Genomic DNA, 17,283 nt, shown 5'->3' with positions numbered 1-17,283 from the left:
CGTTTATCAATGGATGTATAGGAGTTATCCCTGCTTGGGCTTTTGCATTCATGCAGGTAAGACGCCAAACTGCTTAGCCCCTTATAAGCGAGAGATGGTGGCAAAGTAAGGTTGTTGTCGACTTGTTATTGGCTAACTTTACAGCTGAATGTTCGCCCATTCATCCCCATCACAAGTTGCCGTAATCTCGGTGACTTCGTGTCTCACATCTCATACCCAGTTTCTGTTGCCTTTACTTCTCCGTAGAGATATGCGTATCTCCGTCATTCTTAAACTATCTAACGGGAAGAAATTACCTATCTTCGAACTTTTATGTTTTTTTATCGTCATTCGAATCCATTGGTCATATATCAACTTATTCCGTTACTGACCAGGGGGCGGACAAGGCTCTGATATGCATGGTATTCCAAGATGGGCTAGTGTTGGAAAGCACACCTGTATAGTTTATCAAGCCACTCGCTTTCATTCTGTTCCACTCATGGCAAAGACAAGAATGCCACTCTTAAGCATCCTTGAGCTGATCTCATATCCTTATCGAAAACGGAGAATTTAACCAGTTCAACGGTTTATCGTTGACAGGTATGTCTATAGAAATAGACAGCTTAGAGGATTTAGACGATCAAGGACAGGATGAATCGTCAAGCGAGTACTATAGCCCCCAATTGGAGTCCACTTCGACCTTCACTCCAAATTTTACTGCGGCTACCGAGACAGCCCTCTCCACACCAGATTCGTTTAATCTAGGCACTACGTCTCTAAGATGTAAATGCGGAGCACTGATCAGTTACGATGACCTTATATCTCGCGGAACCATACCATCACATGATATTTCAAATTCGGGATATCACCTCGAACTTGGCGAGTGGCTATGTGACCTTACTAAGGCCATAGATGCCGCATGGCCTAAACGGCATATCACCTACTCTGATGTCCATGTACTGATTATTACCTGGGAAGAGACTGATATGCGTGGCATGGAAAATGAAATTAAGCGACTGAGTAGTGTATTCTCAGATGTGTTCGGTTACAATATCCATCGACTGATAATTCCCACCTCCAAGGCAGACCTAAGGGTACGAAGAGAAGTTGACAGTTTTATTGAGGAATATGGCCAGCAGGAGAACTTGCTGATTGTGTACTACGCTGGTCATGCTAGACCTGGTTTGCGCACCGGTTCTCCGCCAATATGGTACCCTAAGTAAGTTTTGACTACCCCCTACATACCCCCTTTTTTACCATCCTATAATACATATACACATTTAATGCTACAACGCTAAAAATAATTCAGGAAACCTACGGCAGGGGAGCCGGGGGCCAGTTTCGATACGAACAACATACTTCCTATCCTTGCTCGCGCCCAAGATGATTCACCAGATGTCTTGTTGATCTATGATTGCTGCCATTCTCTATCTTCTCATTCAATCAACGACGAACCGAGCAGGGCTATTGTTGAGTGCCTATTTGCTGGGGGCTTCGAAACCAAAGTGCCCATCGCCGGCCTCGATTCTTTTACGCATGCTCTCTATGATGAGCTTTTTATAGCTAGTAAATCTTCTATGCCTTTATCGGTAACTGATCTCCACCGAAAAATCATAGATAGACTTCAGAATTGGATACCTCACGGCGTGTTTAACAGGGATGGTACAATCTTAAGGGATAACAAAACCAAGGAACCAGTTATAACCCAGCCAGTACGAACAACCCCTATTCATATGTTTCTCTCCGAGAATGAAGAGCCGAGGACTATCTTCCTAGCCCCAAATAAGCAACAAAGACCGGAAACCCCCAACGACGATGATAGCAAGAATGGCGAAGATGAACTGCCTAGGGTTTTACTAGCCATTCGGTTAGTTGAAAACGACTGTAATTCTGAGGCTCTAAAGAGCTTCAAGAAGTGGATCCTTGATGCCCCCCAGTGTGTTGTCAAGTTTGAAAAGTTATATCAAAGCTATTCGGAGCTGTTATTAGTCGAAATGCCCCTCCAGGTATGGGACTTGTTACCCCGAAACCCTGCCGTCACCTTCATTGGATTTACCAAGGGTGAAAAGCCCATCGAAATGCTTACGACGAATGTCGATGGTACACCAGCTGCGATAGGCAACCCAGTCATAGTCTCTCACAAATTCGAAAGCCTCGGGGAGGATTCAAGCGTAGAAACACAACCACAAAGCGACAATCAAATGGCACATCAGACTTTTGCGGGAACTCAGTTAATTAATCTAGTAGATCGTCCTGACTCTCATATGTATCATTCGGAAAGAAAAGAACACCGAGGCCTTAATACAGTTCTCGGTGCTGTCGACCAGATTCTCCCAAAAACCTTCACTGACCTCGAAAAGAGTGCCAAGCAAAATGGATTACAACTAAAAATTCTCTTTGATCAAGTTTTGGAAAACTTGGTTAAACTCGAAGTGCCGGGTGAAGAGGAGATAATGTCTAGAGATGATATATTACGATACGAGGTGGGTAAAGCTTTCTTTACATTTCCATGAGTTAAAGGTACTAAACTACCTATACAGGCTTTTCTCTTCCAATATGTTAGCGCGAAGCATCTAATTAGATATGGACCACCGTGGCTGAATGTTGAGAATCGATTGACAGGACCTATGGCTCGTCTATATGATTGGTACAACGACGACATCAGGGCAGGCTCAGCATCCATCCCAGAAATACCAGAGATAGGGGAAAATGAGACATCTTCCGAGCCATCTACTAACCACAGCAAGCTCTGGAGTAATCCAAGCATAGGTGGAAGGAGTTCAGCAATTCGTGAGTAAAAAACGATAATCCTAGATAGAAAATAGCCACTCACATCAACTCGGAAATAGTTTCCTCGATGCAAGAGTCTACCCCGGATATCTCAATGGCGCCTTCTCCCCAAAACAAGCCATTAGATAACGTGGGTGAACCAGCCGCTTGGAGCGTGAAAGACAAAGGGGAAGATCAAGTGAAGACTTCTTCAAACGAGGCCCCGAATCTTGAGGAAAATCTAGATAATTGGATTGCTCACTCACGCACAACAGAAACTTCTAAACCTGGGGTACAAAACAGTGATATCGGAACAACAACACAGAAAATACCGGAGATTGACGATACATTACAAAGTACGCCTTACCAATCCCTGGAAGATGAATATCTTACACAAGATACTTCCACAGCTCTAGTAACCCGTTCAGAGAGCGAACAATCACTACCGATTGCGACTAGGGATAAAGTGGTGTCATTTGACACACAACCTCAATACCTGCCAGAGGATTCCGAATCCGAATCCGAATCCGAATCTTCAGTCCTCTCCGGCTCGACTCCGTCCGTCTCGGGATATGAGATTCATGATGGTGCCGAATCGGAAGTCAACTACCCTACGATTAAATCTAGGCATGCTGCTATCGATGGTATGAAAACCTTACTGCCACCCAAATGCACAATAAATTGAAGTTACCTAACTGTTAATTAGATCTCACGGAAACCGCTTCAGTAAAGTCTTTCGCATATCCGGCCATACCGACTGAGCGAGTTGATGTTGGGGACCCCAGGTCATTCTTAGACGCTCGTGAGTCCATCTATCATTTATTGAATAGGAATACAAGAATATCATAGCTCACTCGCTACATAACAGGGTATCAAGTACATAAGCAATCAGAATTCCAATTTGGAAGGGTAAGGAAATCATTTTCACCACGTTGACCATGCTAATAAACGTAGGTCTTCAAAATCTTATGGTCGGAAAAAACAGATGCCAAAACGTTAGGCGTCAAATACAGAAGCGCTAGCAAGTTTTATGTTGGATTCCGGAGATTTATAATCGTCGCAACCGAGAAAGAAGGACATTCCACCTGCGTGTAAGGACATGCCCAAGATTACATCTACCACCCTAGCTAACTCATTCCAGCCCGATCCTCACTTACGAAAGACGAGGCTGCACTAAAACCGGCGTGAACCCAAAGACCCATGGGATAGTATACAGCGTATCAGGTAACCCAGGGGAGAGAGAGCCTAGGCTACTGAAAGGCGAGCCCGAACTAGGATTCCCGCCGATCAAAGTGGACGGCTATAAAGACGACGAGCCCCTACCCAAAGAAAGCAGAGTGAATTACGCCAAGCTCATCACGATCGAGCACAACGTGAAAGTCTTCTTCATAGGATTCATTCCAAAGTTGGATTTCGATAAGGTAATACGTGCTACTAATGAGTGTTGGGTAAATAACATGCGGGGAAGAAGATGATCGGGATATACGTATGGGATTGTGGTATATACATTCATGCATACTCCTATATTGATAGACTTATACCCAGTACGAAGGTTCGACCCAAAATTTCGGACCTCCGTTGCCCTGTACGTGATGAAATAAGCAATTATTTCATGCTGTATTGGGTGGGTACTGAGACTTAGTACTGATCTACACGCTAAGCTTTAGTGGGTATCCGCTATAATTCAAGCTTTCTTAGGGAGCTTAGCTACTAAAAAACGCTACTCCGTACCCATCAGCACCCGCAGCGCGGGGTCACAAAATTTCGCCGGGACCTTCGTACGCTAATTGAAGTAAAGCTGCAAGTTCAAGGTCGCTATGTTGCGAAGATATTATAAAGGGGTTATTTGGACCAATTGACTACCATTAAAATACGTACACAACCTCATCGTAAATCATGAAGCCTAATATCTTCATACCTTAGGCAAATCCCAATGACTTTTATTCATGTTCTAAAACAGATCGTTACGTCAACCCAGCCAGCGCCCCACTGTCTTTCCAACTCCCATCCAAACCTCGCAGCTAACCCTTTCATACCCCAGACTCCTCCCTAACCTTCTCACTACTTATAAACTCACACCTCTCAAACATTCTCTCCCAGCTTAAAGCCCGCTCCGCCTCCGTCGTAACCGCCTCATCTCCTCCCTTACTAACGGAAACAGCCGTGTTCCCATACGGCCCTCCAAACAACTTCAGCGCAACCTTGCTTGGGAATTCCTTCTTTAATTCATCCTTCGTAACACCATCAAACGCCGATGGCCACGCTTTATCGCCTCCTTCAGGAATCCCAGAAGTCACGAACTTCACGATGTTCCGGCTCACCACCTTCGACAACTCCAATTGCGGGGCTGAGTTATCAGCCCCTCCGCCTAGACCTTGATTATTCAGCACATACGGGATGTCGCTCAAGTGCGCGACGCGCCAAAAGGGGACCCCCATGTTCTCGAAAACCGGGGTATACCGCGTCGCATTGAAATTGTAAAGGCGCATTTTCTCGGGTTCCACACCACCATTCTTGACATACTGCCATGCGAAATCGAGGATGGGGCATGTGAACCAGATGTCTTTACTCAGCTGCGCGGCGCGGTAATACTGAGCCGAGATTGGCCCATCATAATCCGGTCTCACCATCCCCTCGAAATCTGCTAGCGGATACAGTTCCAGCAGCTTAGCTTTCGTGGATTCAGAGTGTCCGGTTAGCCAGAGTCCGAAAGTGGACAACACGTCTTCATCAGTTGAGGTGGTTGGAGGAGCGTACCATGCCCCCTCGTTCGCTACCCAAGAGGCGATGACTGGCACGCCTTTGGAGAATTTCCCGGCGCGCATCAATTCAGTCGGTCGATCGGTAATGAAGTCTCCGTCATATGTGGGATAGAAAAATGCCTCTCCGAATGGTGGGCGCGCGGTACGGGAGGCCGTAACGGAGAGGTTGGTTAGAAGTTCAAAAGGGGTTTCTCGTAGACATTGAAGAGTTTCAGCAGATTGGCTATCGCCGTTCTTGATGCATCCTACTCCATGAGCTACCGCGGCGCTGTTATTAACTACTAGGTCCGACATGGTATTAAAATTGAGCCCTGAGGCGCCGGACATCATTCTAACGATTGTATAAGTCAATATGGAGGTGGACAATTTCGACGCGGGACGCCACTCACATAGCTTGCTGGAAAGGCACATCGTATTTTCCTTCGTACGCAATCAACTGCAAACTAATATCACTAGCACCAACACTCTGCCCGATTGCAGTCACTTTCATAGGCTCAAGGGTTAGTCAACTAGTGTTACGAGGCGATTTCATTGAAAGGAGTATTTACCACGCTGTGGATCGCCGCCGAAATTTTCGATATTATCACGTACCCCTGTAGCAAGGCATATCAGCATAATTGGTCGAGGGAATTAAGCTTATGTCAAAAACATACATCCAAGAGCAGCGCGCTGGTCACGTAGGCCAACGTTCGTATGCTTAGCTTCCATGAGTGCCTTACTTGTCGCGAAACTGAAGACTATCAGGGTCTGTTAGTAGGTTCATTAAATGTGGCGTTGAGGGGGGTAACCTACAACCCAGGCGGTAATTAATTCCGACAAAAAGTAATGGCTGGCCATCTGTAACAGCTTGTTTGACAAGTCCATCGGGTTGGTACAGGATATCTGAAGCAGATCCTAGTGCATGACCACCTATGTTGAGGAGTGTCAGTTAAGGCTACCTCATACTAGACTAGGCGCATAAGCTGTCTCAGCTTTTTGGGTTGAGAATATCGATGCCAGTTCGTGAAAAGGGGCATCATACCCCCGTGTAACCATACCATCACTGGCAACTTCGCATCCGGGGCCGTATTTTTTGGTCGGGCAATCCTCAAACTCAAGCAATTTTCACTGATATTCAGTACTTGACTAGTGAAAGGCAGTATATCACCAGTCCCTTGCGGACACCAGGCACCAGACTGAGTAGCATTAATAACAGTTCCCTTCGCATGATTGAGGCGAACTGGAGGTGCGAAACGATTCTTTCCAGAGGTGTCCTCAGCATAAAAGATATTTTGAAAGTGTTCCACGCCATCTGAGCGGCTTCCCATATATGCGAGTTCTCGGGCAAAGTCAAAGACGACGGGTGGGTCGACCCTGTCAACCCTATCAACCCGGGTTGAAAAAGGGAGCTTAATCTCATAGTACTCGGCATTTTGAAGCAAGAGTTCTCGGAATGGTTCGAGGTATACAGCAAGGAGACCGAATATCAAAGCTCCAAGGCCAAGGAGCCATGTTATAGTACCTCTAGCCATTTTTATATTCTGAGTGAGTTAAAGATGCATATCGTTGATAGATTCATTTAAATTCAATAAATTGAAACTTCAGCTTCAAATAGCTAGCAATTAAAATTAACAATAGTAGCCGGAAGCTACGGCGTTTAGTAGAAAATAGTCAATGAAATAAAGAAATCTGTACCCTGGATCCCTTACGTGGTTACGTGTGCTGACGCTGAGACATATCCATGGATATACCCACGATGTGCCGCGAACTTGCAGCTTCAGCGTGTTGGGCTTCTAAAGCTAGTGGCATGTTTTAGTGACTTCGAACAACTGTGAAAAGAGGATCATAAAATATGGGGTCTGTTAAAGCATTGGAATGTCCGAAGATTGACATTTTGATATGTAGATACCTTGGTATGAAAAAACCCAAGTTTTAGTTTGAATAACATTTGAAGTTGTTGAGGTGAAATTTAAAGATTGGTTCAAGTCGAACATTCCAATTGAAGAATCCGGACTCAACTTGAATTTGGTTACTTAGGTAAGCAAAACAGCTGAGTCAGCGTTCATTAGATAAGTCGCCTTAGGTAATCTGCCTAGTGCCTCAGCTTCGAATCACCTGGCGACGGTCCGGCACTTCGGCATTTAAACATTCAATTAAATCTCAACTCATGGTTTAGAGACATCAACCGACTACACCCTATGCCAAAAGAAGGGATAAACATGTTTGAAGAACTTCTAGAAGCTTGCAAACGGCTAGAGGAAATCAAAACGCCATCATGGGAGATAAGTGAAGACATTCTCAAATGTGGGTTCTTCGTTCACATAAAACTCATCTCATAGACAATTAGCTAATTTTCAATCTTAGTAATTCCCGATAAAACGATAGTCCAGGCATTAAATGAGTTTTTATCAAATGTGATAGATAAATCGGTATGCACATGGTTCTCATGGTCTACCATACGTCTTTACTACATGTGGCTTTGAGCTAAGCGGGCATTTGCAGGATCACGTCCCCATGCTTTTGGTCGCATACGCCACCCTCATAAAGATCGGCAAGAACTCAAAAAAACAAGATGGCAAAGATGGCAACGATGAAGATGATTTGAATGATATGCTTCATGGCATTGCCGATCATCTCAGCTCCATCATCCTACCTATCTGTTCTGGCGCCTCACTGGACGAAGGTATGAGTCCTCTCATTCAGTACGGAGCGACATGATCACTCACCAACTCTGCATAGACACAACCGACTACACACAACTCCGGCGCAAGGGCGAAGTTGGCCTCCTAGCCATAGAACAACTCATCAACACACCCCTCAAAGCACCACTTCAACTCCGACCCTCGGTATTACTCCGCTTGACCGCATTCACAGATGTCGCGGACCCCTGGGCGACAGCGGAATCATCCGCCCTAGCCCGCAAACTTCTAGAGGCTCAACTACAGATCCTAGACGAGTCTCAGACAAAGTCCCTAATTGTTGAGGAGATCCTCACCACTTTCCTACGGCCGCTATTCTCCAAGTCTCGGTCCACAGCCGTGACGGCATCCGGGCGGAAGGCCGAGTTCGTCGAACAGTCGCGCTACGATACCGTAGACCGGGAGACTCCCGAGACGAAGCCGTGGAAGTATACCCATCGGTATGCCATCACTGTCTTCTCTTGGGCGGTGGAGCATTCAGATGTAAGTGGCTTGCTCTATTTCTATACCTAATCTTCTGAAGATATTAGAGTAAATCACAAAAGCAATTGAATACACCAGAACTAACCCCATCCAGTCCACCCTCCTCCAAACACACTGGCCATCCTTCACCCCCGCGCTCCTAACTCTCCTAGACGAGCCCTCACACGCCGGCCTCAAAGTGCGCGGCCTCCAGATATTCCGCTCATTCTGGTCGCGCTGTCCGCCTAACCTGATGCACACCACAGGTCTCGCCTCAGTCTTCGAAGATGCCGTGTTTCCAGCAGTCCTACTCCTCCCTACCCTCACCCCGGAAGACGAATCTATAGAGATCCTAAACGCGGCATACCCCGCTCTAATCGAGATGTCCGGGCTCAAGTATCCCAACCCCGGCTCCGACCCCGGTCCAGGATTAAGCACAAATGGGAAACAGCAAATCACGGAAACACAACGGAGACTACTAGACAAGATAATCAGAGAGGGCGTAATGGTAGGATACCATCACGCGAAAGAGCACGTGCGACTCGTCGGCTTGTTCTGCGACGTACTCGTGTGTATTATAAACGGGATGGGTATACTAGCCGTGAAACACCTCAAGGTACCGCCCAACCCCTGCCCGTGATCAAATACAAACCACACTACGCCTATACCGTAACGCCCGTTTCTCATTGATCTGCTAACGAACCGTGCTCAAAACAGGACTTCATCCCCATGGTCTCTGAGATCATGACCGATCCCTTCGGAACCAAGCACCCACCGACTCTCGCCTCAGCCACCCAACTCCTCCAGACCATCTTGCGTAATTGCTGGCCGCGGATCCCGCACTACTGCAATGAGGTCGTTAAGATTCTTATGCTCTGCTGGCTGAACATCGAGGACGAGGACTCATTTTCATCCACTAGCCCGATTGCAAACGACCTAAAAGTCGAATTGACCAAGACCGCAGACATCCTATCGGCAGTAATGAAAGCATCCAAAGTAGACTTTCACGAACGAGTGGGTGTGCTTATCGAGAAAGAGCCACAGCTAAGCAAGCTTTTCAGGGATATAAACCCAGAGTAGCTTTGAGCTGTCAAGGGGAGCCCAAGTCTAGCGACCCCAGATGAAAAGTGTCGCTCATCGGGGTAGTCTGAGCCGACGATTCCTAATCGAGAGGTTGCTGCTTGAAGAGCGATTTACCTCTAAGCCACTTCCTATAAGCCTTGTATCTCTTCTTGGGCAAGTCCTCGTCCGTCACCGTCAACGGGTTCTCTCCCACCTTCAGCAAATTGTTATACCCGTCGATATCCTCTTCGGCGCCGCTAGGGGCTAGGCCTTCCGTATGCCAACTTCCGTTGAGATACTCCTGGTATTCAGAAGAATCGACATCGGGCGGCGCGTCGTTCGAGATTACCAACGGCAGGCTCTGCGGGTGGCTGATGTAACGTGTGTAATCCTCCGTTTCCTGCGCGCTGACGGTTGGGTTGAGCGATTCTTGGACGATGTTTGCGAAGGTCCATTGCGCGGCCTTGGTTTTCTCTTGCTGTGTTTGTTTCGGCCTATCACGATTCTCCGCCGAATCTTTCATGATACTATGAGGGATTGTAGGACCTTTTTCCGGCTGCATGGGCTGTAGCCAGCGTTGGATGGAAATCCCTCTGACGCTGGCCTTCTCTGTCATCACGGACTCGGAGTCATCATCTGCTGTTGATCTGTGGGATTCCGATGGATCAACAATAATCACCTCCTTCTTTGTCGTGGATTTCTTCTTCTCGTGCGTCTCCCCGTCACCTTCAGTGCGAACGCGGAAGGGACTCAAGTCATATTTGCCTTCCTGCGTTGATTTGAAGGGTATGTACTTGATAGTTGAATTCATCTTGTACGGAAACATCTTCGGGAATGAAGACAAGGTTGATGGGCGATAATATTCGAGCCAGTAGTCATCGAAAAACGAAACAGGCTTGTTGCCCATTTCCCCTTTCGGTGGTACAAAAGCTGGTATGGTTCGCTTCTCGAGATAAGCGGGCGTATACCAGTGAATGTAGTCATGCTTCTCTTTTTGTGACCATGTTCGTGGATCCGCGTGATGGAGGTAATAATCTGTGGAAAGGTCCCACAGCATAGGCTGTCCCTGAGCGAAGATATAATTGCCGAGGAAGAGATTGTAGGCTTCTTGTCTTTGGCTGTCCATGAATGAATTGTTGTAATATCGTTTGAAGCTCTCAATCATATCCCGAGAATGGCTCGTCCACTGGTTGATCTTGCGATACGTCTCCATAGTATTCACTAGCTGGGACCCACCATATTGAACTGCGATCGTGTCACCGTGATCGTGATACATATGAGTGAAGAGGTTCACTGCGTCTGTATCATAGTCGATGGTTGTGTTTTCAAGAATGCCTAGAGCATGAAGCTGATGTCCGAGCGCTCGCTTTCCGATGACGAATTGAGCTGCGTTCGTACGATCCAAGCAATCGATGCAGTTTGTTCTCGCGACACCGTTCTGCACCCTGGTTGGAGTGATCTCTCCATCGCCATTATGGAAAATGCCGGTTGTAGTGACAACAGACTCCGCAATGTTTTCAAGTGTACCGATTACGTCTTGGTCTTTACTCTTCGCAGCGCGACTCATGTCCCAGGCTTTATGAATGATTTTGTGACCCTGAGGTAAGAATTGATTTAGGTAGTTGATGGCGTTAGTATATTCATCCAGCAACTTTGATTCTCTTGGGGTCCGCTCTCTCGCTTTGATGAGGTTCAGCGCATATACAGGAGATCCGTATCGCTCGAATAAGTTATCGAAATGGAGTGCTGCTGCTGTGTAGAACGGATCGATGAGATTTAACTCGATTGGGGGCTTTGGGGTGACACCCATATTATCCTGCGTCCAATGAAGAGGAATGCTTCCTCGATGCTGCACATAGGAAGTGTACTGGGGATTAGCGAACAATTTAGGGCCAGGCGAGTGAAACGAAGTCGTTAAGGCTTCAGCGACGATCTGTTCAGTTTCAACATCATTTGCAACGTAACCTAAATCATTGGCACCGCGCTTCAAGAATCTTGCACCTGCGAAGTATCGCGACCGTCGCGCAATTATGGTGATATGCGCTGTTCTGCCGTATATGGATATCGCAGCTTGGTCGATGTAGCCATGAATAATTGGACGACACCAGTCGAAGGGGTCATGAATAGCCTCTTCGGCGGGTCGCAAAAGGTGGCTATTCCAGATAAACATCGAGTTATAATCGTCGTATGTAGTGCCCGGCATACCATCTAGTAAAGCGATTCTCTCCCTGGTGATATTATGCTGCAATGTCCTAGTGATGTCGTAGGAGTAGCTATAGTAGAACGACCTCGTCAGATCCAGATTGGTGAGGATGTTCAGGAAGCGCTGCTCCTCAACATGACGAGCATCAGTCTTGTATTTTGCTGGCGTTAAAGGGATGAGTTCAGTGCCATCGATCTGGTACACGTAATGACCTCCAATCATCGCAACCGTGCTCTTCTTGGTAATCAGCAGCATATAGTATGGCCCTGTGAACTTGATAAAACCTAGAATGCCCCATGTCGTACATCTCTGCTTGATACCACCAGTGCCTTTATTCCCGTCGTCTATAGTATTAAGCAACGAATTCATCTCCTTCTGGGTGTATATGATTTTATCGTCAGTTATACTCAAATCGGAATCGTGAGTATTGCGATCGATCTTTAAGATGCGATAGCGCTTTTCGGTAACGTCTCCCCCCACGATGTAATATCGGCTTGCCGTCTCGTACAGTGTGAATTTGTGCATCTTGTAGGCTGATCGTATGGGCGCTCTCTCCTCTTCGGGCGGTGTGGCTACTCTGGAAGATAAATCGGGACTGTTTGTCCGGACGAAAGGTCTAGCTACGGCTGGTTCCTCCTCATTGTCGTCCTCGGCCGTGGTCCGTTTCTGCGTCTGGACAGTTTGCAGCAGTGTTTCACTACTAGCATTATTTTGTAACAAAGGAAATGCAGGCTCTAATGGTTTTGGTTCCTGGGATCCATTTTCGGTGGCCTCGTGGTTGGTATCGTGAGGAGGTTGGCTTGGCGGTTGAGAAGGCTGGCCGTTGCTAGCCTTGACATCATCCTGATCGGTCGCGTCAGCCATTGGGACCTATAGAGGCGCTCCAATGGAGCATGTTCTATATGGGAGCCCTTATTTGCAACCTAAATAGGAAAGGTATGAGGGCTCAGAGATTATCGGGCTAAAATTGCTATCAGAGAAAGAGGTTGTTAACGATTAATTGCTAGGAACTTAAAGTCGAAACTCCAATGATCACAGGACCAAGCATTGTCACGAGTATCACGCTTAGATGTTTATCGATAGAAAGATAAGCCGATAGGGGACTGTCGCAACCGTTCTGGTATCCATATGATGGAGCTTGTGCGGAGCAAACCCATATATTAAGGTTAGACTATTACATCATAGCTTGAATTAAGACATTCTCATTCTACACTACATCGCACATGTGAAAGAGCGTTGAAAGAAATGCTATCACACATCAACCTCATTACAAAGGTGTATTAAACATCTCGATATTTGAATTGCCACTGGAGGCGAAGCGAATTATTCCCGACAAAAGTAATTGAAGTATGTTTTTTTTTCGCTCATTGACACTAATGATCCTTCGAGCATATCAACCGGAGCTGGACAGACAACAAATTCCGCCCCCAACCGTCAAACAGCGTCGCTCGGATACTCGTACTCGAATCGTACTCGAATCAATCGTCGGTGTAAGGTGATAGATGAGCATATTCCTTCAATTCCTACAACGGGAGTAGGGGATAAGCTTAGGAATTAGGGAATATAACTCCGGTAACTTCGCATCATAGCTAAATGAACTCTAGACTCTAGTTGTCAAACGTCCGCGGCGCTTGGATCGTTGCCATGCATGCCGGACTACCGTAAGCTTGTCCAAGGTTTCACAGGGTGATAACTCACATCATTAATTATCAGGTACTCCTGTATACGACACGCCTCAATTGCACGGACACGGGATATTATCAAGTTCTGTGAATTCTCGATTCTTCAGGTAATAATCTGCGAAGTACATCGTACACTGTGGTGTAGAAGACGGACGCTTTAGCCACATAAGGTCATTCTTGATAATGGGTAGGTATGTACTAGGGCTCTAAATAGCCGTGGTCGAACGCAGGCGCACAAGGGCGCTCCAAACCCCGATACCGAGACCTTTTCAAATATCTGATTCTAGATCCCGCCATTAGCGATTACCATGCGCGTGATCAACCAAGACGAGTTCGCTGGCATGAAAACCCGTCAGAAGTTGTATATCGAAACGGCAAGTTGCAGGGTGCTTTTGCAGCGATCGAAACAAGATGGTGGCTTAAGCCATATGGCTGGATTTGGATGGGGGTACCGGAGAAGCCATGAAGCCACCTTAAGCCCGTCATGGTCTAAATTTCAGCTTCAAAGACGAAATGCCGGTAAGGATCATAGCCGCAAAGTAGCGGTCGGGGTATCAATGCCCAGTCTGCAACATCCCGCTCTATCATCGAAAGAATGGCATCTGGTTTGTTCGAGTAATCTGTACATCGGATATCCTTTGCGGGCTGGATTGTTCTATCGAAGACCGCAATTTACGGAAGATATCCCGGGAGATGACAATAGTATCATACTTCCGAGTAAAGATGGTGGGGTGAATAAGCAGCCCTGCTACCAGGTACAGAGCCGCATTCATTCACAAGTCCGCGGCGTGCATCGAGTGACGTGGGGAATGCGTCCATGTCTCAAACTTGCCCAATCGAAGGATGAGATATCATGCTTACAGGTACCTAGTCCAAACTCGATTTAGCTACTATAAGCGCAAGCAATCAAAGCGGTGAACATAAAACAATTCGTTGCAGAATTTCCTTCCGGAATTAGAAATTCGCGTTAGTGTTGTGGTGTTATGGGCTGATGGAAATGCGATGTAACAGACTAATGCCAGATGAAGCCGGTGCTGGCTGTATGTTTGTGTGTATCCATGTATGTATGTATGTATGTATGTAATTTGCAAGCAAGAAAGTGCCGAGATTAGAGCCATTCGTTGTCAATGCTACACTTCGAGCCAAAGAATCGCTGTAGCCGAAGCCACGTAGACGTCCTTGACTACCTAATAAACCCCGAAATAGGTACTTAGTACGGAAAGTTCGTAGGTGATATTGACTATCACACATAACCGCACAACCACACTGCCCCCATCGAGGTGGTATGCCACCCACCAACTCTCCATTCTATTTTATGCGTCGAAGTATCCACTCTTATATACTGAGTACCATTCGTCAATGGCTGACCGCTATAGCATATTTGACCGCTACTTAAAACCGGGTTACCTGTTCACAATATGCTGCACGCCATGCACCACAACGGCAATTAAGCTGCTCCCCAGATATCAATCTTGGTTAAAATGTTAAATGCACTTCATTCAAACTCTGACCCGACGGTTTGGAATCTGTCTCTCATTGGTCGTTTGATTGAAAGTAGAGGTGTCTTCATATGGCTGCTTGACGTGTCTTTTTGCTCCTGGAGCAGCCGGCAACAACTCTGGGGTAGATGATGTACACAATTCTTCACCGCGGCTTCGATATTACACTTCCGACTAAGGTTGTCCGACTACAGCCTAGTCTTTTCCTCTCTGGGCTTGTTGGGTAGGACCAGAAGGGCAACACCCCATTCGACGTTGTTGGTTGTGCCGAAGCGAGACTCGTGGGGGTTTACCACACCTCGACGAAGACAACTTGATATTGTCCCTCAGAAGACGCAAGAGGATGCAAGACGTACTAGAGCCAGAACGGACGGGAGGACCGACAGCTGAAGGTTTTTATCTGTACTTTGAAGCGGGGTTGCCGTAGTTCGCAACCTTCATGGACAATATAAAGCATCATGGGCCTAGTTAGATATTAAGAATGCTATTTAAGGGCCCATGAGATTGCCTGTCCTCGTGCGAGCCCAAACGGCGAATAACGGCTGCGCAACCACCACTGGTATGGGCACGACATATCCATATATTTGGTTTCAACCAACTAGAGCGCGAGAAAAGTAGCATAACCTCTCTGAACACGCAGAAATCGTATACTTGTTACCTATCAAACGATTAGTTACAAGTTACCACATTATGGAACACAAGGCATCACATTCTAAGGTATGACATTCCCTTTAGTAATCCGTGAATGGGTTGCTCATGGTGTTGGTAGGATGAGAAAAGGCAAGTCCCTGAAAGCCAAGATGGAAAGAACACAACCTCACATGCGGATAATACACCACCGACAAGTCAGCAGCCAGCGTCAGTGGACCACGCCTCTAAAGATACCAGGCACATACCTTTAAATCGCCCATGGAAAGATCGCCGATGCACAATTGAAGATACCCTTAAAAGGGAGCAGTGGTGGAAAGCAGAGCTAGATAAGGGGGACCCCCTAGAACGTTGGTACGCACAGTCAATATCAGATGGCCCATACCATAACATGAAGTCGGTCGTCACCGAAACGCAAGCCAGACAACCCAACGCCCACGGCGATCAGTTACCGAGAAAGGTGGCGCCCATAAGTGAGACAGCAGCAACATCGGGATCGGGATAGAGAAGACAAAATAAGGGGCAGGAGTTGGCGAGAAATAGAAGAAATGGTCTAATAAGGGATATATTAATTAATGATTGTAATTTTATAATGCAGAGACTGCGAGTTCTAGAGGTTCTCGTTGGGCTTCCCAAGCCAGCCAGTCAGATCTGGTAGTTCTATAACTAATTAGCATAATCCACTCAACTAAATGTTAACAAACTTACGGCAACAGCCCCATCGCATTAACTTTCCACACTCCAACAGCCAAAGCCACCATCTGCATAGCGACATAGGCTAGCTTCGCCTGTATTATCTTCGTCTTGTTACTATCGCTCTCAAATCTTTCGAATGCCTGATTCGTCGTGATGATGCCCATGATGGGGTTCTTAAAAGCCATGAAAACCATCATTATGCTGAAAATCTGCAGCGAGTTTCCCGACATGTACATCATGATGGCAGTCATGGGCAGATTCTTGACGGGGGCGAGTGCCACTTCCCAAGCCTTCTTCAGCTTCAACGTGTCCATTTCTTCGGGGGTGGGTTGTTTTCGCGGTTGAGCTTTGGTTTCTTTCGCTTGTTTCTGTATATGTATCATTAATAACCACCATTCCAAGCAAGTACATTTCTGATACATCCATACCCTTGATACTGTAGTCGGGTAGCCAGGCGGATCGGGTATGCTGCCGGCGTTCGGCCTAGGCGCAGGCGGACTTTTAAGGTCGACAACCCATTTAGGGACGGAAAGGTCGCCAGAAGACATGTCGACCGGCGAATTCTAGTCTCGTTAGTAGTACGTCGGTGGTCAAATAAATAAAATAATACGTAATATGTCGCTGTATGAGCTTCTATCTTTTCGATGGTGATGTTACGCCGAAGTTGATGAGTGTACAATTGATGATCCACAACAACCGCCATATCGGGATAGCTGACAAAGCTTTAGTTGCTATGTCAAAAGTAGCCGATCCACATGCACATGGTCCGTGTGCCCCATGTGCCCCCTGTTGCCCGAAGGTTATATCCCTGTTAGTCGCAACGGAAGGTCCAACTTTCCGCCT

General features: G+C 46.7%; 7 protein-coding genes across 7 annotated transcripts; 4 read left to right on the top strand and 3 right to left on the bottom strand.

Annotated features, from left to right (window-relative positions):
• Positions 1 to 456: 456 nt before the first annotated feature.
• On the top strand, positions 457 to 3,311 carry GGS22DRAFT_1477 (uncharacterized protein). The gene is made up of 3 exons (XM_047958958.1): positions 457 to 1,198; positions 1,289 to 2,462; positions 2,520 to 3,311. The coding sequence occupies exons 1-3, from the start codon at positions 582 to 584 to the stop codon at positions 2,775 to 2,777; spliced, it is 2,049 nt and encodes a 682-aa protein (XP_047823417.1). The 5' UTR covers positions 457 to 581; the 3' UTR covers positions 2,778 to 3,311.
• GGS22DRAFT_148648 (uncharacterized protein) lies at positions 2,751 to 4,608 on the top strand. Its single transcript, XM_047959022.1, has 5 exons — positions 2,751 to 3,392; positions 3,455 to 3,550; positions 3,617 to 3,657; positions 3,703 to 3,839; positions 3,890 to 4,608. The coding sequence occupies exons 1-5, from the start codon at positions 2,837 to 2,839 to the stop codon at positions 4,221 to 4,223; spliced, it is 1,164 nt and encodes a 387-aa protein (XP_047823416.1). The 5' UTR covers positions 2,751 to 2,836; the 3' UTR covers positions 4,224 to 4,608.
• A 16-nt stretch (positions 4,609 to 4,624) lies between these two features.
• GGS22DRAFT_148645 (alpha/beta-hydrolase) lies at positions 4,625 to 7,443 on the bottom strand. The gene is made up of 6 exons (XM_047959021.1): positions 6,532 to 7,443; positions 6,303 to 6,419; positions 6,164 to 6,247; positions 6,059 to 6,103; positions 5,900 to 5,993; positions 4,625 to 5,841 (listed from the first exon to the last, which is right to left on the bottom strand). Exons 1-6 carry the CDS (start codon positions 7,019 to 7,021, stop codon positions 4,779 to 4,781), a joined length of 1,893 nt encoding a protein of 630 aa, XP_047823415.1. The 5' UTR covers positions 7,022 to 7,443; the 3' UTR covers positions 4,625 to 4,778.
• Positions 7,444 to 7,708: 265 nt separating this feature from the next.
• On the top strand, positions 7,709 to 9,730 carry GGS22DRAFT_182924 (uncharacterized protein; the record flags this gene model as incomplete). Its single annotated transcript, XM_047964024.1, has 6 exons — positions 7,709 to 7,793; positions 7,854 to 7,918; positions 7,992 to 8,172; positions 8,229 to 8,671; positions 8,766 to 9,266; positions 9,368 to 9,730. The coding sequence occupies 6 exons, from the start codon at positions 7,709 to 7,711 to the stop codon at positions 9,728 to 9,730; spliced, it is 1,638 nt and encodes a 545-aa protein (XP_047823414.1).
• On the bottom strand, positions 9,552 to 12,900 carry GGS22DRAFT_1452 (SacI homology domain-containing protein). Its single transcript, XM_047958859.1, has one exon. It carries the CDS (start codon positions 12,777 to 12,779, stop codon positions 9,813 to 9,815), a length of 2,967 nt encoding a protein of 988 aa, XP_047823413.1. The 5' UTR covers positions 12,780 to 12,900; the 3' UTR covers positions 9,552 to 9,812.
• Positions 12,901 to 15,317: 2,417 nt separating this feature from the next.
• Positions 15,318 to 16,400, top strand: GGS22DRAFT_1438 (uncharacterized protein). The gene is made up of 2 exons (XM_047958809.1): positions 15,318 to 15,813; positions 15,866 to 16,400. The coding sequence occupies exons 1-2, from the start codon at positions 15,787 to 15,789 to the stop codon at positions 16,247 to 16,249; spliced, it is 411 nt and encodes a 136-aa protein (XP_047823412.1). The 5' UTR covers positions 15,318 to 15,786; the 3' UTR covers positions 16,250 to 16,400.
• GGS22DRAFT_1422 (uncharacterized protein) lies at positions 16,235 to 17,154 on the bottom strand. The gene is made up of 3 exons (XM_047958759.1): positions 16,869 to 17,154; positions 16,453 to 16,808; positions 16,235 to 16,404 (listed from the first exon to the last, which is right to left on the bottom strand). Exons 1-3 carry the CDS (start codon positions 16,986 to 16,988, stop codon positions 16,332 to 16,334), a joined length of 549 nt encoding a protein of 182 aa, XP_047823411.1. The 5' UTR covers positions 16,989 to 17,154; the 3' UTR covers positions 16,235 to 16,331.
• Positions 17,155 to 17,283: the final 129 nt, after the last annotated feature.

The sequence above is a fragment of the Annulohypoxylon maeteangense genome (genome assembly GCF_022496945.1).
Source record: "Annulohypoxylon maeteangense strain CBS 123835 unplaced genomic scaffold GGS22scaffold_1, whole genome shotgun sequence".
Taxonomy (NCBI): Eukaryota; Fungi; Ascomycota; class Sordariomycetes; order Xylariales; family Hypoxylaceae; genus Annulohypoxylon; species Annulohypoxylon maeteangense.
The sequence above is the reverse complement of the archived record's forward strand: the minus strand, read 5'-3'. Positions and strand labels throughout refer to the sequence as shown.

What these genes read in the sequence shown, in the direction of transcription:
- GGS22DRAFT_1452 (XM_047958859.1), bottom strand. Translation starts at nt 12,779, where the DNA reads ATGGCTGACGCGACCGATCAGGATGATGTCAAGGCTAGCAACGGCCAG.
- GGS22DRAFT_148645 (XM_047959021.1), bottom strand. Translation starts at nt 7,021, where the DNA reads ATGGCTAGAGGTACTATAACATGGCTCCTTGGCCTTGGAGCTTTGATA. An exon ending in CGGCGGCGATCCACAGCGTG is followed by an intron (nt 5,994 to 6,058) that starts GTAAATACTCCT and finishes AGCCTATGAAAG; the next exon opens with TGACTGCAATCGGGCAGAGT. An exon ending in GTGCCTTTCCAGCAAGCTAT is followed by an intron (nt 5,842 to 5,899) that starts GTGAGTGGCGTC and finishes TACAATCGTTAG; the next exon opens with AATGATGTCCGGCGCCTCAG.
- GGS22DRAFT_1477 (XM_047958958.1), top strand. Translation starts at nt 582, where the DNA reads ATGTCTATAGAAATAGACAGCTTAGAGGATTTAGACGATCAAGGACAG. An exon ending in CCGCCAATATGGTACCCTAA is followed by an intron (nt 1,199 to 1,288) that starts GTAAGTTTTGAC and finishes AAAATAATTCAG; the next exon opens with GAAACCTACGGCAGGGGAGC. An exon ending in ATGATATATTACGATACGAG is followed by an intron (nt 2,463 to 2,519) that starts GTGGGTAAAGCT and finishes CTACCTATACAG; the next exon opens with GCTTTTCTCTTCCAATATGT.
- GGS22DRAFT_1422 (XM_047958759.1), bottom strand. Translation starts at nt 16,988, where the DNA reads ATGTCTTCTGGCGACCTTTCCGTCCCTAAATGGGTTGTCGACCTTAAA. An exon ending in ACCCGACTACAGTATCAAGG is followed by an intron (nt 16,809 to 16,868) that starts GTATGGATGTAT and finishes ATACATATACAG; the next exon opens with AAACAAGCGAAAGAAACCAA. An exon ending in AATGCGATGGGGCTGTTGCC is followed by an intron (nt 16,405 to 16,452) that starts GTAAGTTTGTTA and finishes AATTAGTTATAG; the next exon opens with AACTACCAGATCTGACTGGC.
- GGS22DRAFT_148648 (XM_047959022.1), top strand. Translation starts at nt 2,837, where the DNA reads ATGCAAGAGTCTACCCCGGATATCTCAATGGCGCCTTCTCCCCAAAAC. An exon ending in CAGGTCATTCTTAGACGCTC is followed by an intron (nt 3,551 to 3,616) that starts GTGAGTCCATCT and finishes GCTACATAACAG; the next exon opens with GGTATCAAGTACATAAGCAA. An exon ending in CAGAATTCCAATTTGGAAGG is followed by an intron (nt 3,658 to 3,702) that starts GTAAGGAAATCA and finishes TAATAAACGTAG; the next exon opens with GTCTTCAAAATCTTATGGTC.
- GGS22DRAFT_1438 (XM_047958809.1), top strand. Translation starts at nt 15,787, where the DNA reads ATGGAACACAAGGCATCACATTCTAAG. An exon ending in ACAAGGCATCACATTCTAAG is followed by an intron (nt 15,814 to 15,865) that starts GTATGACATTCC and finishes TGGTGTTGGTAG; the next exon opens with GATGAGAAAAGGCAAGTCCC.